This window comes from Podarcis tiliguerta (assembly GCF_965153285.1).
Source record: "Podarcis tiliguerta genome assembly, chromosome: 10".
Lineage (NCBI taxonomy): Eukaryota > Metazoa > Chordata > Lepidosauria > Squamata > Lacertidae > Podarcis > Podarcis tiliguerta.
The window spans coordinates 72,465,052-72,483,826 of record NC_139543.1 but is presented as its reverse complement, the minus strand read 5'-3'; the positions used below and the strand labels follow the sequence as shown (position 1 = coordinate 72,483,826).

The 18,775-nt window shown below is 49.8% G+C and overlaps 1 protein-coding gene across 2 annotated transcripts in view; it reads left to right on the top strand.

Moving 5' to 3' along the window:
• GOLGB1 (golgin B1) overlaps positions 1-18,775 on the top strand; it is a 69,794-nt gene that overhangs the window by 38,019 nt on the left and 13,000 nt on the right. Inside the window, exons 20-27 of one of the 2 annotated variants that reach the window (XM_083401606.1) lie at positions 45-142; positions 387-521; positions 2,255-2,360; positions 9,441-9,524; positions 10,656-10,729; positions 14,686-14,815; positions 15,291-15,401; positions 16,344-16,398. In XM_083401606.1, the coding sequence (XP_083257732.1) occupies positions 45-142; positions 387-521; positions 2,255-2,360; positions 9,441-9,524; positions 10,656-10,729; positions 14,686-14,815; positions 15,291-15,401; positions 16,344-16,398 (793 nt within the window). Of the gene's footprint in view, positions 1-44; positions 143-386; positions 522-2,254; positions 2,361-3,671; positions 5,007-9,440; positions 9,525-10,655; positions 10,730-14,685; positions 14,816-15,290; positions 15,402-16,343; positions 16,399-18,775 lie in introns of those variants that run through there. The other variant, XM_083401605.1, reaches the window with a different exon arrangement.

The following is an 18,775-nucleotide window of genomic DNA, read 5'->3' as shown; positions in this document are numbered from 1 at the left end:
CTGATCTGGCCCATGCCTTAATGTGTGCTTTCTGCCCTGCCCAGGGCTCCCTCCCGACAGACGCTGCTCCTGGAGCCCCCCAGGAGAGAAGTGAGCCCCCCCGGGAGAGCTACACGCCTGAGCTGCAGGAACTGCAGATGAGGTGAGTACCAGTTTTGGAGCCGGGAGGTGGTGGTTGCTCACAACAACCCTGTGAGGTAGGTTAGGCTGAGAGCGGCAACGACTGCCCCCCCCCGACACCCAAGGAGCTTCGTGGTGGAGCAGGGATTCAAACCCTGGTCTCTCTCGGGCCCCAGTACAGCTCTAACCACTGTGCCGCCTGGCAGAGGCCGTGCAGCTGCGATCAGGGAGAGCCTTGCTCCTCACCGCCCTTCTCTTTGCTGCAGGCTCTCGGAGGCCAGGCAGCAGCAGAGCAGTGCCAGGCAGGACCTCTTGCAGCTGGAGGAGCTCCTGCAGGAGGAGCGGGACCAGCGCCTGGCGGCCGAGGAGGCCTTTGCTGCAGCCCAGGATCACATCCGCAGGTGAGTCACGGGCCTGGCCCCAGCTTCAATGACCAGGGTGTGTGTGTGTGTGTGTGTGTGTGTGTGTGTGTATAGATATAGATATAGATATAGATATAGATATAGATATAGATAACGTACGCATACAGTGGACGCTGGGGTTGTGAACATGTTCTGTGTGGGACGCACATTCGCAACCCGCAGCGGCATCTCGGCACATGTGTGGGTAGCGGTTTGGCGCTTCTGCGCATGCACAAAGCACGATTTAGCACTTCTGCGCATGCGCAACTGCCAAAACCCGGAGATAACCCGTTCCAGTACTTCTGGGTTTTGGCGGGTCCGTAACCCGAAAAAACGCAACCTTTAGCGTCTGTAACCCAAGGTATGACTGTGTGCGTATGTGTGTGTGTGTGTGTGTGTTTGTGTGTACATATACATATACATATACATATACATATACATATACATATACATATACATATACATATACATACATACATACTGTATTTTTCTGTGTATAAGATGCCCCCATGTATTAGACGGCTCCTATTCTGGGGGACTAAATTTAAAGAAAATGAGGGGAGATGGCCCAAAGTTGTTGCCCTTTTTTAAGGGGGAATTGCACCCCAGCAGGACCATTGCTGGGGATTGGCAAAGTGAGCAGCTGCTCCCCCCACGTGGGAAGCTCCCTAGAGCGTGAGCCACTAACCAGCTGGCTGGCGGCACACAGCTTCCTCCCCATGCCACTGTCCGTGTATAGGACGGCCCCAGTGTTTTGACACGGTTTTCGAGTCTAATACGCAGGAAAAAACGGTAATCTCTGACACTCTCCTGTTTGGGGATCCCAGCGGGCACTGAGCTGCATTGGGCAAAAGATTCCTGCATTTGAAGGGGTTTCATTACATGGCCCTCCTGGTCCCTTCCAAATCTGGATCAGGCCAGCGGCCCATCCTGTCCTCACACTGGCCAGCCAGATGCAAATGGGAGCAGCTTCCCCTACTGAGGTTTCCAGCCAGCAGGATCCAGGAGCGTTGCTGCTTCCAGCGTGACTTGGAAGAGGCCAGTCGAAGCGGCCTTCCAGAAGGGCTTCCACAACCTATGATAGGGGCCAGGGCTGACTGATCCCTCCCCGCTAAACCATAGCTGTCAACGTTTCCCTTTTTTAAAGGGAAATTCCCTTATTCCGAATAGGATTCCTTGCAAGAAAAGGGAAGAGTTGACAACTATGCTAAACTGATGAATCAAGGAAGTGCAGTGGTACCTCTGGTTACAGACGCTTCAGGTTACCGTCTCTGCTAACCCAGAAATAGTACCTCGGGTTAAGAACTTTGCTTCAGGATGAGAACAGAAATCGTGCTGCGGCAGCAGGAGGCCCCATTAGCTAAAGTGGTACCTCAGGTTAAGAACAGTTCAAGGTTAAGAACGGACCTCCAGGAAGAATTAAGTTCTTAACCCGAGGTACCACTGTAGATGCAGCTCTGAGGTGCACAGAGCCCCAGTGGCAATGCAGATTTCCCTCACCCCAGAGCTGAGCTCCACCGATGTCCTGAGTTGGGGGGGGGGGGCTGTGTACAATTTTGGAGGCCATATTTGCCGCTGACGTAGCCCCAAAGAGTTGGCTCCTTTGAACTGAAAGAATAGCCACCCTTGGTCTGAGGGGTATAGCTGCTTGTTCAAGCATCTTGGCTGCCCATGGGCTGGCCTGCTGCCCGTCAACCATGGGGCACTAATCCACGTCTCTCTCTCCCCTGCAGGTTAGAATCGAGTGAGTGGGCCCACTCTTTGGACACCAGCATTGAAATACCCACCAGCCCTGAGCACGCTCTGCTTGTAGGTCCCACAGACACCTCTTACAGCAAGGTAAGCCTCTGCTACAAGGGAGCCTCAGCTCCACTCTCTCCCTCCACCCCAGCCAGAGTGGGCAAGCCAAGCTAGAATGATCTGCCATCAATGGGCATCTTTAAGGCCAAGTCTGTCCACAATCCACTTGGGTCATTTGAACCTGAGTGCGGCCTTTCCATAGGCTGCCTTCCCAGTTACAAACAGCATCTTCTGGTTCTCCCTGCTGCACCAGACATCGCGTTACTGTTCATTTATATGCCGCCTCTCAGCCGAAAAGCCTTCCGTCAAGAAATAAATGCATACAAATACAGAGTAATGCACACCCTACAAGTTCAGCAGTGGTAAAACACGTCTGTGTACCTACCCAAAGATGGTGATGAATGTTCCCTACAAAAATGTTAAGACAAGAAGCGGCATCTTCGCTTTGCAAGGGTCCCAGGCATCTGGGATAAGGCAAGGCAGGTGGGAAAACATTCCCCTGATGGCTCCAGCAGACTCTCCCCTGTGGCAATATACAGTGGTACCTTGGCAGTTGAACGGAATCCGTTCCTGAAGTCCGTTCGACATTTGGAAACCAAAGTGTGGCTTCCGATTGGCTGCAGGAAGCCCCATCGGACATTCGGCTTCCGAAAACAGGTCGCAAACCGGAACACTCACTTCCGGGTTTGCAGCATTCAGGAGCCAAAGCGTTCGAGAACCAAGCTGTTCGAAAACCAGGGTACAACTGTATAACCTCCTGCACAAGTCAATGCGCTTCGCTTCTGGAACCCATAGAATAGGAATAGGAATAGGAAATAGGAAATTTATACCCCGCCCATCGGGCTGGGTTTCCCCAGCCACTCTTGGCGGCTTCCAACAGAGTATTAAAATACAGTGGTCTATTAAACATTAAAAACTTCCCTAAGAGGGCTTCCTTCAGATGTCTTCTAAAAGTTTGGTAGTTATTTTTCTCTTTGACATCTGGTGGAAGGGTGTTCCACAGGGTGAGTGCCACCACCGAGAAGGCCCTCTGCCTGGTTCCCTGTAACTTGGCTTCTCAAAGTGAGGGAACCGCCAGAAGACCCTCGGTGCAGGACCTCAGTGTCCAGGCAGAAGGATGGGGGTGGAGACGCTCCTTCAGGTATACTGGATTGAGGCCGTTTAGGGCTTTAAAGGTCAGCACCAGCACTTTGAATTGTGCCTGGAAACGTACTGATGAAACCCTGGACGGGCCCATGTTGCTGTCCTAGGCAGCTGCCTCTCCTGTGGCCCTTTGCGACGGGAGTTGCCTTGAGTTGAAGCCACCCTGTGGTACACTTGCCTCGTAACCTCTCCTTGCTTTCTCCCCAGACTCGAGGGGGCGTGGGGCTGCGGCGCATCCTCCACTCGCTCTTCTGTTCCCGCCGGCGCCTGCCCCTCCTGGCAACTCTCTACCTCCTCACGGTCCACGTGCTCCTCCTCCTCTGCTTCACGGGCCACTTGTGAGAACAGCCCCCCGGAGCGGGGTGGGGCACGTGAGTTGTCCGGGCTGCTGCCGAGCCCCCGTCCCTGGAGGACCCTGCCGTGCTGCCGACGGATGAGAAGGCTGTCTTGGGAGACTCTGGCACCCTGGGGACGCTGGCCGGAGGCCGCAGGGAGTGTTGCAGAGAGCTCAGGGTGGCCCCCAGCCCCCGGAAGGGCGGGGCCAGCGGCCCTTGACTGGGCCACGCGTTGGTTTTGTTCGTGTTCTTCGAGGGAAGTGTTGGGGGGTGGCGGCGTTTACACGGTTCACTTTTGCACACTGAATTTGGGGTGAAGTCGCTTCGCGTTTAACCTGGCGCCTTCCAGATCTGTTTTACACTATGATTCTCACCAGCCTTCATCAACGGAGGGGCTGAGACTTTGAAACATCTGGGGGGCACCAGGTTTCCAAAGTTCATTTGGGAGGGGAATACAAGCGGAGGTTGTGCATAAGGTTTCCCCCCCATTTTTAACAATGCTGCATTGGTTGTAATCTACAGGCGAAGGGAAGTCAGTCTGTGGGATCGCAGCCCACCGAGGGCCAGACCTGCTTTCTCTGCTGATTCCGCAGGTATTGGCATATCCTGATTCTGGGGAAGGGACCAAGGGGAACTCGATCAACTTCCAGCTTGCCTTTTCTCTCTTTTATTTCTTCGTGCTCTGTGATTTTGGCACTGGGGGAGCTGGAAGGGTGGCATTGAAAGGGACAGAAGCCCCAGGCGTACATCTCTTATTGGCGGCTCCGCACCCGACAGAGGGATAGAGAAGGGGTTGGAATGGCTTCATGCTCACCAGTGAAGATAAATCAACTTGTCTGTGGCCTCCGAGCCCGTTTTCTACACCTTGCAGAGGAGAGGAAATCGGGGTAGATGTGGGGGGAGCAGAGTTATGAAACCCACCCCACAGCTTCCCGTTGGGAGTGGGGCAGGACGTCTTAGCCCTGCTTGGTGGGGTGTTTTAACTGTTTCCATTGCGCACAGACATTTTGGGATAGCTCTTGCAGTTCAGGAGGCTGCTGGAAGCCTCCTCTGCGGACGTGGATCTCAAGCTGAGGCCCTGCCAGCCGTTTTTTGGGGGTTCTCCCAGCGTGTGGTGTGTAGACCTCCCTTGTCTCTCTTCCTTTCAAATCCAGTCTTCTGATCCTCTTGAAATCCCATCCTTGTGCAATAAAGATTATTTTTTTGAGCGAGTCGTGTGAATGCTGTGATTGGGTCGGACTCTGCCCACTGTGGTTCTTGCATTCGACTCTGACACCCCTTTATTACAACTTTTCGACAGCAAGGTTGGATGCACTCCAGAATTTGGCAGCTCAAGGGTAATAAAGATAAATCAGAAGTAATTTAATTGCAATACTTAATGTGAAATATATGGACAACTGTTGGCTCTAAATGCAAACATGGAAGCACATAGAAATTTTCGGGTGCGGTAATATTGGTAAGAGAAAATGGGAATGTCAGGAAGAGCTGTTTTAGCTGAGCTTTCTAAGAATTTCAGAATAATAATGATAATGATGATAATGATGATAATAATGATAATAATGATAATGATAATGATAATGATAATGATAATGATTATTATTATTATTATTATTATTATTATTATTATACTCCGCCCTCCCCAGCCAAGACTGGGCTCAGGGCAGCTAACACCAAATATAAAAACAATTGATTGAAATACAGCTTAAAAAAACAAGATTAAAATACAACATTAAAAGATTAAAATGCAACCTCATTTCAGTAGAAACTCAATCAAAAACCCTGCGGACAGAAGCGTGAAGGGTAGCAGAAGGCGGAACTAGGCACATCTCTAATGCATTTGCTACGTTTTATGAAAACATGCATATCTGATAACCCTGACCCTGAGAACATCGACAAGTATTTGATTTAAGACTCGAGATCACAGAGCAGTATTACAAGAACCCATTTTATCTATTGAAATAGAAGACGCTATTTTTTTAAAAAAAAAAACCAAAATTGGTGGGAGGAACCCCTGGCATGGATGGATTGGGGGGTGAATTTTGTAAGTTCTTAAAAGAGCAACTTCTACCACAGCTGCATAAACCGTTCAACTTGGAGGGACTGTAATTGTGCTCTTGAAGCCATACAAGGACCTTGCTCGTTTGGGATCCTACCATCCCATAATTCTCATTAACATGGACATGGAAGATTCGGGGCAGACAAATGAAAACCCTTCACAAAGCACGTAACCTGTGGAACTCCCTCCCACAGGAGACAGTGGTAACCACCAACCTAGATAGCCTTAAAAGAGAATTGGAGAAATTCAGTGGCCTCTTGCCACGATGGCTGTGCTCTGCTTCCCCACTTGGAGGAAACTGGGACATCTGAGGGGTATGATAATGGGCATCTGGTTGAGAACAAGATGCTGGAATAGATGGCTAACTGGCCTGATCCAGCAAACTCTTGCATTCCTATTTATAATCCTGACACTCGAGGGGGTCTGAAGATGATCTTTCTGGTGTTGAGGGCAGTTCAGGTATTCTACATTGTGTGAGGAACTGGTTCTACTGCTGGTCAATTTCGCTGAGCCTTAACATGCGAAGAGGATAGGGAAAACAACAACAACATAATTATTATTATTATTTATACACAGCTCATCTGGCTGAGTTTTCCCAGCCACTCTGGGCAGCTCCCAACCGAATATTAAAAACACAATACAGTATTAAACATTAAAAACTTCCCTAAACAGGGCTGCCTTCAGATGACTTCTAAAAGTAAAATAGTACTTTATCTCCTTGACATCTGATGAGAGGGCGTAATCATCATCATCATCATTTATACCCTGCTTATCTGGCTGGGTTTCCCCAGCCATTCTGGGCGGCTTCCAACAGAATATTAAAATACAATAGTCTATTAAACATTAAAAGCTTCCCTAAACAGGGCTGCCTTCAGATGTCTTCTAAAAGTCTGGCAGTAGTTCTCTTTGACATCTGGTGGGAGGGCGTTCCACAGGGTGGGCGCCACCACCGAGAAGGCCCTCTGCCTGGTTCCCTGTAACCTCACTTCTCGCAGGGAGGGAACCACCAGAAGGCCCTCAGAGCTGGACCTCAGTGTCTGGGCAGAACGATGGGGGTGGAGATGCTCCTTCAGGTATACTGGACCGAGGCCATTTGGGGCTTTCAAGGTCAGCACCAACACTTTGAATTGTGCTCGGAAACATACTGGGAGCCAGTGTAGGACTCAAGACTGGTGTTATGTGGTCTTGGCGGCCGCCGCTCCCAGTCACCACAGGGTGGGCGCCACCACCGAGAAGGCCCTCTGCCTGGTTCCCTGTAACCTCACTTCTCTCAGCAAGGGAACCACCAGAAGGCCCTCGGAGCTGGACCTCAGTGTCTGGGCTGAACGATGGAGGAAAACGCACCCTCTCTGCTCTGCGTGATCTAAAAGCCTCGCATTCAGAAGCCTTTCCTCCTATGGAAAGCAACGAGGCGCTTCCTCTCTGCACCCAAGGCTTGTGGGTGTGCGTGTGATGCAGCCCTTCTGGGGGTGGCTCTGCTGCGAAGCTTCTTCCTCCTGCCTCACAGGAAATGGAACAAGTTTTGTGCAGTTAAAACAGGAACTTGGGTGAGCTCAGCCTTGCAGCCGAAACCGAGGTCGAAGTCAGCGCAGAGGAGCAATCACGACGGGCTTCCGAAGTCACCTTTCTGAACCAAGGTACTGCTTTGGGGTGGGGGGAATTGTCAGCAAAGTTGCAATGGGCGTGGGAGGGAAGTGTCCGGCCGTGTTCTGGTCCCCCACTCCTCAATTCACACTGTGCATAGTTAGACTATGGAACTCCCTGCCACAGGAAGCAGCAGTGGCCACCAGCCTAGATGGCTTTGAAAGCGAATTTGACAAATTCATGGAGGGAGGGGAGGACTAGCGATGGCTGCTGCCCACAATGGCTGTGCTCTGGAAACCGCAAGAGGGGGGATCTGTTCTTGCGTACTGATCCTGCTTGTGAAGTTCCCCCTGGGGCATCTGTTCAGCCACTGCGAAAACAGATGCTGGACCAAATAGGCAGGACCTTCTTGGTATCTATTTCTCCTTTCCCCAGTGTGATAAGAAAAAAAAACAGCTGCTCCTTTTTCCCTTATGGGGTACCCAAGAGCCCATATAGGCTCCTTATGTAGGTTCTCTTATCGGCAGGAGAAAATAACAGGCCAAACAGAGAATATTGAAAAGCAAAGCAGCTATTGAGCCTGATCTTTATTAATCTGTTGCAACAGGGTTCCCACTCGCCCCACGCAGGGAGGGAAAGGAGGAACCCAGAACATTGGTTCACAAGCCCTTATATAGACTTTTGAAATTGCCCACCCTGTAGCTCAAGACCACCCCCTGAAACACCATACATGCATCACAGAAAGAGGTGGTCCCCAGCAGAAATTTGAGTGTGCTGCTTCTCTCCTGTCTGCCAGGATACCTGATAATGCCTTATTATTATCTGACTGCCTTTTCTGGGTAGCCATTCCTTGGAGATGGTAAATACTTAGTTCCTGAATCTCTTACGCACATTGATAAGTTTGCTCAGCTTAACAGATACTTGCCAGGCTGTATTCACAGGGAGGTGTAAGCAGCCCCTACAGTCCAAAGACGTTTGGAAAGCTTTCCCCAGTTCCTTCCTCCTTGCAGAGAAATATTTGAGGTCAATTTGGCTTCAGGATTGTTCTCCTGTATTATTTCAGAGATGTGGTTTATATACTGATTTCCTTAAGAATGGAGAGGTTTGATCTTCTTGCAGTCCATGGGACTCTCAAGAGTCTCCTCCAGCACCAGAATTCAAAAGCATCCATTCTTTGGCGACCAGCCTTCGTTATGGTCCATATAGACTTATAGCCTTTTGAAATTGCCCATCCTGTAGCCCAAGACCACCCCCCAAAACATCATGCATACATTACAAAAGCTCTACAGCAGAAATCTTGTTTGCCAGGATATCTGTTAATGAGCCAGTGTGGTGTAGTGGTTAAGAGCGGTAGTCTCGTAATCTGGGGAACCGGGTTCGCATCTCCGCTCCTCCACATGCAGCTGCTGGGTGACCTTGGGCCAGTCACACTTCTCTGAAGTCTCTCAGCCCCACTCACCTCACAGAGTGTTTGTGGTGGGGGAGGAAGGGAAAGGAGAATGTGAGCCGCTTTGAGACTCCTTCGGGTAGTGATAAAGCAGGATATCAAATCCAAACTCTTCTTCTCTTCTTCTTCACTGATTGGGCAGTCTGGCCATTCTTTTGTGATGGCAAATACTTTAGTTCCTGAATCCAGGTCACAGGCTCACCCTATTCATACACAAATGCGGTCTTAAGACAGGATATGCAAGCAAAAAGACAAAGGGAAGACTTTCTCAATTTCCCCCGCCTTGCAGGGAAATATATTGAAGTCAATTTGGGAGAGTCCAAATGGCTTCAGGCTTGCTCTCCTGTACTATTTCAGACACATGGTTTATATACTTACGTATGTGTTTGCCTTGTGCATTTATGAACGTTTAATTTGTATTTGGCACCTTAGAATTCTTATCACAATGTATCATAATGTATATGTAGAACTGGACTCCCAGGCAGAATAGAGCGATACTATGACTTCGATAGGGCAGAACTATTACTTATAATTTTTCTCCCTCTCTCCTCGAGATGTGGAAGGCTGTGGTGGGACACAATGTGTCCGTGAAGGTGGAGTCCCAAGGAGACGACTGGGACACAGACCCCGATTTTGTGGTGAGTTTCCTCCATTCCCCCAGGATTGCTGCTTTTGGGGATTTCTTGGGCTCTGTCGCTTCTGCGTCTTCCGAAAGGAGCAGGCAGGAACCTGCAGAGAAGCTCATCTCTCAGGAACTGACAGAGCATCAGGGCTTGGAGGAAAGAGAAAAAATGGAAGGAACTGAGAAGGGGATCTCAGCTGCCCCCACCAGGGCTGGCAGCTCTATATCCGTGTTAGGGGTGGGGAGAACCTCAGGCTTGGGGGACGAATGCACCCGATAGATCTCTCTACCTGCCTCCAAGACTTTCCTCCAGGTGACACCCCTTGCCAGCCCTGCTTAACCTGTTTGGAAAAGCATCCTTCAACTCTGATTGTGCTTCTTTCTTGCCTGGATGGAAGCTATTTTATTTATTTATTAAAATATATCTATGTTGTTGTTGTTTAGTCGTTTAGTCGTGTCTGACTCTTCGTGACCCCCTGGACCAGAGCATGCCAGGCACTCCTGTCTTCCACTGCCTCCCGCAGTTTGGTCAAGCTCACGCTGGTAGCTTCGAGAACACTGTCCCACCATCTCGTCCTCTGTCGTCCCCTTCTACTTGTGCCCTCCATCTTTTTGCTGACTGTATAAAGCTTCTCCCCCCTTCATGGATCACTGCCTTGCCATGGCGAAGGGGCTTGAATAACTCAGAGAAGCTATGAGCTATGCCGTGCAGGGCCACCCAAGATGGACAGGTCATAGTGGAGAGTTTTCACCAAACGTGATCCACCTGGAGCAGGAACCGGCAGCCACTCCAGTATCCCTGTATGAGTTTGACCAAGCTGTGGGAGGCAGTGGAAGACAGGAGTGTCTGGCGTGCTCTGCTCCAGGGGGTCACAAAGAGTCGGACACGACTAAATGACTAAACAACAACAACAAATCCCATCTGATCACTACAGTCTTTCCAGTCTTCTCTCTCTTTCCCCTCTTCCTTGTCCCACTCCCTCGGCTCTGAGCCTTCTTCCCTTGAGGGCTCACTGGCTGTTTCCTCCCAACATCCCTCTGCTTCCAACCAGTCTTATGACACAGGATAACGCAGAAGGCTGTGGCAATAATGTCGATGGCAATTTAGATCCCTGACCAATTGTGTGTGTGTGTCTCTCTCTTGCAGAACGACATCTCAGAGAAAGAGCAGAGGTGGGGGGCGAAAACCATCGAGGGCTCCGGCCGCGCAGAGCACATCGAGTGAGTTATTGTTTCCTCTCCTCCTGCTGGTTCAAACCTTGAGTAATGGCCCAGGTGGCTTGTTAAAGCCATGCGTGCACCAGAGAGAGCAGACCCGGCTCTTTGCTGCTGGGGGGGGGGTGTTGGTGGCAGGCCTTGGAAGGTGTGAAGGGAAGCAGCAAAGGCCTCGGGGGGGGGGGAATTCCAGCAATTCCAATTCAATTTTAAAAAATCTTTTTCTTTTTTCTCTGAATCTTTTACCTTTATCCATCTATTACAGGGGTCAGCAAACTTTTTCAGCATGGGGCCAGTCCACTGTCCCTCAGACCTTGGGGGGGGGGGGTGGAATATATTTTGAAAAAATATATAAATGAATTCCTATGCCACCCAAATAACCCAGAGATGCATTTAAAAAAAGAGGACACATTCTACTCATGTAAAAATACACTGATTCCCGGACCGTCACCGGGCTGGATTGAGAAGACAATTGGGCCAGATTTGGCCCCCAGGGCCTTAGTTTGCCTACCCATGATAAATAGTAGATAAATAGGCACCGCTCTGGCGGGAAGGTAAATGGTGTTTCCATGGTTCACCAGAAGCGGCTTAGTCATGCTGGTCACATGATCCAGAAAAACTGTCTGAGGACAAATGTCAGCTCCCTCGGCCAGTAAAGCCAGATGAGCGCCACAACCCCAGAGTGATCCAGTCGCGGACAACTCTGGGGTTGTGGCGCTCATCTCACTTTATTGGCCGAGGGAGCCAGCGTACAGCTTCTGGGTCATGTGGTCAGCATGACTAAGCCGCTTCTGGCGAACCAGAGCAGCACATGGAAACGCCATTTACCTTCCCGCTGGAGCGGTACCTATTTATCTACTTGCACTTTGACGTGCTTTCAAACTGCTAGGTTGGCAGGAGCAGGGACCGAGCAACAGGAGCGATGGTAGCTCACCCCATCACGGGGCTTCAAACCACCAACCTTCTGATCGGCAAGCCCTAGGCTGCGTGGTTTAACCCACAGTGCCACCTGTGTCCCTTCCCTTTCCCTATATATCAAATATAAGATTAGATGCCAATTTAGAAATTATTACTATTAACAGAACTACCATGCACTTCACCATGGTGAGGATTAGACTCACGGCTGAAACTCTACGATTCTATGATTCCATGACCTTCAGGCAGAGTCCTCCTTCAGACAGAGGACTGTCCCCTGTCAAGATTGAGCAGATGCCCCTCCTCTGCAAAGTGGGTCCCAGGAACCCATGGCCACCCTGTTCTTGAACACGGGTGCAAGAATCTGCATGGAAGACTCTGCCGCCAGATGCAGCAGTGCCTCTGGGCTGTGATTTGAAGCGATGCAGAAAGCGGCCCCTTCTGCGCTCTCAGGGCCAGTTGCAGGAGCTGGGCTGGGGTTCCTGTCCTGCTTCACGTCACCTTCAGGGGTTGCCATGGCTGCGCCTGCTTCTTGCAGGAAAAGGAAGTGGTGTGCGCTCAGCGAGCAGCTTGCCAAATAAGGGCTTTTGCAGGCCAGCCACAAATAGAAGAGTCTCCTGGAGAGGAAGGAGACGCTAATAGGTGCATTGGCTTGTCTGGGGTCCACCTGGCTGAAGAGAGATCATTGACTTACGTTGCACCCAACATCTGTGTGCCAATTTGGGGCAGTTTCTCCAGCCATGTAGGAATGACATCTAACTCCTTGTGATTTGCAGTGACTGGTTCCTTGTTCTGCCCTCAGAAATCTGAGTGAGCAAATGGTTTCCTTCCTCTTTCTAAAATATCTCTGTATTCTTAGTTATTACAGTGGACCTTCCAGATACGAACTTAATTCGTCCCGGGGGTCTGTGGCGACCCCAAAAAGTCCGAATCCAGAGGCGCAGCTTCTGCACAAGCGCACAGTGCGATAGAGTGTTTCTGCGTGACTGCAAAGCATGCAGAGCGCTTCTGTGCATGCGTGCGCTGTGAAACCCGGAATTACTATACACTTCTGGGTTTGCCACATTCGTAACTTGAAATTATGACAACAAAGCTATTGTAACCCGAGGTACCACTGTATTTATATACAGTGGTACCTCTGGATGCAAACGGGATCCGTTCCAGAGCCCTGTTTGCATCCTGAAGCGAACACAACCTGCGTTCATGCGCCTGCGCGGGTCACAATACGCTGCTTCTGCGCATGTACGTGATGTCATTTTGAGCGTCTTCACATGCGTGAGTGGCGAAACCCAGAAGTAACGCTCTCCGTTACTTCCGTGTCGCGGTGGAGCACAACCCGAATAGGCTTAACCTGAAGCGACTTCAACCCGAGGTATATCTGTATATATAATATCTATGAGTTGCTCCTCTATTTGGACCCATGTTGGGGCAAAACCTTTATTGGGCCAACCGAAATGTCACAAAATAGCCTGCAAGCTTTTGTACTCTCTGGAAAGAGAGAGGGAGAGGGAAAACCAGGTCATTGACAAGAATTGCAGTCGCACAACAATGCAACAGATTGCACAGATTAGGTCTCAGTTGCCACAAAGCTAATCCAGCTGTTTCTTTGGGGTTCAGTGGACCTGCTCCCTGCTCAAAATTCTAGTGCCATTGCATGGAGGCAAGACGCAAGACCTTTTTTCAGTAGCATATATGAGGAACCTGCTGAATCAGGCCAGTGGCCCATTTGTTCAGCATCCTGTTCTCACAGTGGCTGACAAAGCGATGACCACAATCAGGATCCGAGCCCAAGAGCCCTCTGCTATTCAGAAGCATTGCTGCCTTCAAACATGGAGACAGAATAAAGCCAGCTAGGAGCCATGGATAGTTGTCTCCTCCTCCTCCTCTTTTATTTATTTATTTTGTATTTATTATTGATAACAATTTATTGATTTTCCAAAAATAACAATACAAAAATGGGGGGAGAGGTCAGAACCAAATTAAAGCATAAATTTTGATCAACTTTCCTCCACTCCCCCTCTTGGTTCCAATATAATATACTTGTTTATGCACGTCCACAAAACCTTATATACTTAACAATCCAATTTTAAAACCTTCTTCATCTTATTACAAATGACTTTTAAAAGTTATACTAATGTCAAAATCTGTACACAAAGCTTTAAAGATATGCTTTAAACTATTGCCCTTTCTGTAACAATTTGTCCTGCATTGTTCAATAGCTTTTCCGGGTTTTGCTGCTTGCGCATGCGCAGAAGTGCTCTATTGTGCTGTGCATGTGTGCAGAAGCGGCACCTCTGGATACAGATTTTTTGGGTTGTGCACGGATCCTCGGAATGAATTAAATTTGTAACCAGAGGGCCCACTGTACTTTCTGTACCGAGAAATGAAAACTGACACGGCGTCCTTTCCAACACTACAAAGCTACGATTTTATAAATGCTTGTTAAATAGCCAACATCATTTAATCTCCCTGCTAACCTGTCAGGGTATGGGATGTGGGTGGCACTGTGGGTTAAACCACAGAGCCTAGGACTTGCTGATCAGAAGGTCGGCGGTTCGAATCCCCACAACGGGGTGAGCTCCTGTTACTTGGTCCCTGCTCCTGCCAACCTAGCAGTTCCAAAGCACACCAAAAGTGCAAGTAGATAAATAGGTACCACTCCGGCGGGAAGGTAAACGGCGTTTCCGTGTGCTGCTCTAGTTCGCCAGAAGTGGCTTAGTCATGCTGGCCACATGACTCAGAAGCTGTACGCCGGCTCCCTCGGCCAGTAAAGCGAGATGAGCGCCGCAACCTCAGGGTCGGCCACTACTGGACCTAATGGTCAGGGGTCCCCTTTACCCTTTAACCTGTCAGGGTGAAAGCTAGATAAATGGGCCACGCAGAAGTGACCTCAGTTCTGCCTGCAGGTGGCTGCCCATTGAACCCAGTATTTCTAGAGATGGGAGGGGGGAATAGCGAAGGGATCTGCCTTGAAATGGTCACTGGGTTGGGGGCCATTCAGCCCTGCCTCCTTTTTCAAACTCCCCCTTTGTGCTTTGACTCTGCAGCATCCACAAGCTCAGGAGCAAAGTGTCCGAGGAACATGAAGTTCTCAAGAAGAAGGAGTTGGAGGCAGCGCCCAAGGCATCCTACGGTTACGGGGGCAAGTTTGGCACGGAGAAGGACCGCATGGACAAGGTGCAAAAGGGGGAGGTCTCTGTTCTTGGGATGCTGCTAAGGTTTCGGGTTTGTTTGTGTATTGTGTGTGTGTGTGTATCCAAGAAGAAGGGCCCATTTTTCACGGTAGTAACCTGGACCCTCACCCTCACCTCTGTTTGGTGTTTAAAATATTTATTAATTTGGGGCTTAAAAAAAAATAGGGGTCGTCTTATACATAGGGGCATCTTATACACAGAAAAATACGGTACAAAGCGAGACAGCTTTGTCACATCTGCAAGTGGGCAGTGTGGGGCTCGCTGACTGATGCTGACAATACCCCCCTTTGGAGTTGTCATCATCATGACATCATCATGACATCAGGTGATTAACATCGGGGGCCTCCATCACCTGTCTAAGTGGTTTGCGGAGAGGGGTGGGGAGCTGACCAACCAAACAACCAGGGCACCCTGAATTACCTGGCAGGATTTGACACCGCTCTGTCTTGATTTCCCAGAGTGCTCTGGGCCATGAGTATGTTGCGGAAGTGGGAATGCACTCGTCTCAGACAGATGCAGCCAAAGGCTTCGGAGGGAAGTATGGGGTGCAGAGGGACCGAGCAGACAAGGTGAGTGTTGAAGTCCCATTGTGTTTACCTTTGATATCTGCTGCCAGGGCGTTCCACAGGGAGGGTGCCACCACCGAGAAGGCCCTCTGCCTGGTTCCCTGTAACTTGGCTTCTCGCAGTGAGGGAATCAGCAGAAGGCCCTAGGAGCTGGACCTCGGTGTCCGGGCAGAACGATGGGGGTTGAGACGCTCCTTCAGGGATACAGGACCGAGGCCATTTAGGTCTTTAAAGGTCAGCACCAACACTTTGAATTGTGCCCAGAAATGTACTGGGAGCCAATGCAGGTCTTTCAGAACCGATGTTATATGGTCTCAGCAGCCGCTCCCAGTCCCCAGTCTAGCTGCCGCATTCTGGATTAGTTGTAGTTTCCGGGTCACCTTCAAAGGTAGCCCCACATAGAGCGCATGGCAGTAGTCCAAGCGAGAGACAACCAGAGCATGCGCCACTCTGGAGAGACAGCCTGCGGGCAGGGAGGGTCTCATCCTGCGTACCAGATGGAGCTGGCTGACAGCTGCCCCGGACACAGAATGGACCTGCGCCTTCATGGACAGCTGTGGGTCCAAAATGACCCCCAAGCTGAGCACCTGGTCCTTCAGGGGCACAGTTACCCCATGCAGGACCAGGGAATCCCCCACACCCGCCCGCCCCCTGTTCCCCAACAACCTCAATCCATTAACCGCCATCCATCCTCTAATTGCGTCCAGACACTTTCCAGACATTATATGATTCTTTGAATCTCATTCTGTGCCTCTGCAGCCCCCACCTCTAGGTTACTGCTAGGCTGAGGGATCGTGACACTGGCCTGCCCCACTCATAGCACATTGATTGCAAGCTCTTGGGGGCAGAGAGCTGTCCTTTTTATTTCCTTGTGTTGTTCTCTGTGGGGCTTTATATGTACCTATAAGAACTACAACAACTTTTCTCACCTTCTGTTCCCCACAGTCGGCTCTCGGTTTTGAGTACAAGGGCGAAGTTGAGATGCACACCTCCCAGAAAGGTAAGGTTGGAGAGATTCCTGCTGCTTCCTGTTATTCTCCCTTTCCCCCCAAATTTTCTGCATCACAAAATTTGGAGAAGTGTGATTTTCAAAGGGCGTTTGTGTTTTGGTTTGTGTCTTGGTTCAGGAAATGCGAACAGCCAAACAGATTCCTATCCCTGGTGTCTGACTGCAGCCATCCCTCCGCCTCTCTCTCCATGTGCTCCAAGGCCTCTGGAGAGGGAAGGTGCATTTTGAGCATGTGGAGAAGCACAGGGGAGCACATTTGTCCATGGCTGTAGGGCAGGCTGGAGCATGACGATAGATGCACACAGAGCTATGCGCCAGAAGGCAGTGCAAAAGAATGTTGTCTCCTACTGGAGTTCACCCCACCATGAAATGCAGAGAGCATTCTCTATTTTAAGCATTTGGTGCGCCACACTTTAGCCATAAAGACTTCCAGAACGTCTTACATACAGTCAGAACAAGACAGTCCCGACCTGCAGGCTCACAGTCTAAAAGAACACAACGCACGAGGGGAAATGGGCAGGAAGGGAAGAGGAAAACAAAAACCCAGTCACCAGTTTCTTTTTTTTTTTTTTCATTTTAAATTTTTATTACAAATTTCAACACAGTAATTTTAAAAAATACATCCTCCACATTGTTTCCCCCCTCCATTTCCCCCTCCCCCTCCCCCCTAAACAGAACGCCCCCCCCCCCCGATTTCCCTCAGCTCCTTTCTCTGGTTTCTCAACACATCTTTCTATCTGCATGTTATAAAATTGCAAAGATCCTCAAATTATCTATCTATGTAATATAATACAAAGTTTGTGAATGTTTATTCGAAACCTGCCAAAGAGTCCAGTTCATTTTGTTGCTTCTTCAAATATTTCGTAAAAGGTTCCCATTCATCTTTGAAGTCACAGTTATCCTTGTCACGTAGGTTGTGTATCAATTTTGCCAATTCCGCATAGTCCATCAGTTTTTCTTGCCAAAGTTCTTTCATCGGGATTTCCTCATTCTTTCATCCTTGTGCTATTAAGACTCTTGCCGCTGTTGTCGCATACATAAAAATGTTTTTTAGTTTCTTTGGCAGGTCTTTTCCCACAATCCCTAATAAAAAAGCTTCAGGCTTTTTCACAAATGTTAAATGAAACATTTTCTTTAACTCATTATATATCATTTCCCAAAACATTTTAATTTTGCTACAATCCCACCACATTTGGTAAAAAGTCCCTTCTTTTTCCTTACATCTCCAACACACATTTGAGCCAGTTTTATACATTTTCCCCAATTGTACTGGTGCCCAGTCACCAGTTTCTAAACAGCTGTTCCTATAAGACGGTTGGACTGCGCCTTGTATGCCTCCTTCCAGCAACTCCTGGTGATGAACATATCACTCTGTTTTTCTTTCGACCACATCAACAAGGAGGAGAGGAGAGTCTTGTCATCTGGGGAACCCAGGACTTCCCAATGCAATGCTCAGGCTTGCACACCAGGGAAGTGACTTTGGTCCTGCTAACGCAGCAGTTCGGCTTCTCTCCCAGAGGTGCACTCCATTGCCTCTGGAGAGCTGGGCCTTCAGCAAAGGCGATGAAATGTGCTTTCTGCTTCCCATCTCTCTTCTTCTGAGGCATCCTGAGAGCCCCACGGTGGCAGCCGAGGGGAGAGGAGGCCTGATGGGGCTGGCCTGTTTCAGCAGATCTGATGGAGGGAGCTCTGCTTCCCAGCTCTATCTCACTCATGCTGTTTCTGCTGAGATGGCCCAGCTCTTGTGGGTTGGAGTTGTTTCTGTTGGATCAACCCATCATCATCTGATGGATGATTTAGAAGGATTGGATCCGGCACCGCTTTCACTGTGTGTGTGTGCCGGTATCCACACTCAGCAGAGTTACATCTCAACACAGCTCCTTCCTTGGAAGCGTCTTCTGGGTGAAGACACACAGTAGGCAATTGGGTGAAGACACACAGTAGGCAATTGTGCTGGGCCCGGGGGTTAACCCGAGCAACACGGTCCAGGTCAGGTCCCGAATCCAAGGATTCCACGAGGAGTCAGTCCAACTGGGCCAAGGCAGGAAACCAGGATAGGTCAGGCACAGGGTAACAGGCAGGTAGCAGCAATGTCGCTCCCGCAACCTGGAGCGGGGTCCGACAGCCTTTTATCTCTGATGGGGTAACGGCCGGTCCTGATCCCCCAGCGACTCACCTCCCTGTCTCGCCCAAAGGCGAGCACTCCTCCTGCGAGTACTCAGGTCTCTGCTTCTCTCAGACCTCAGTTTCTGCAGCTTGGGAGATGTCAGTGGGTTACTAGACCCAGAGGCCACCTCAGCCTCCCCTGACCCAACTGGTAGTGGAGCAGCTGTAAGTGATGGCCCAGCTGGAGGCAACGAGGTCATCC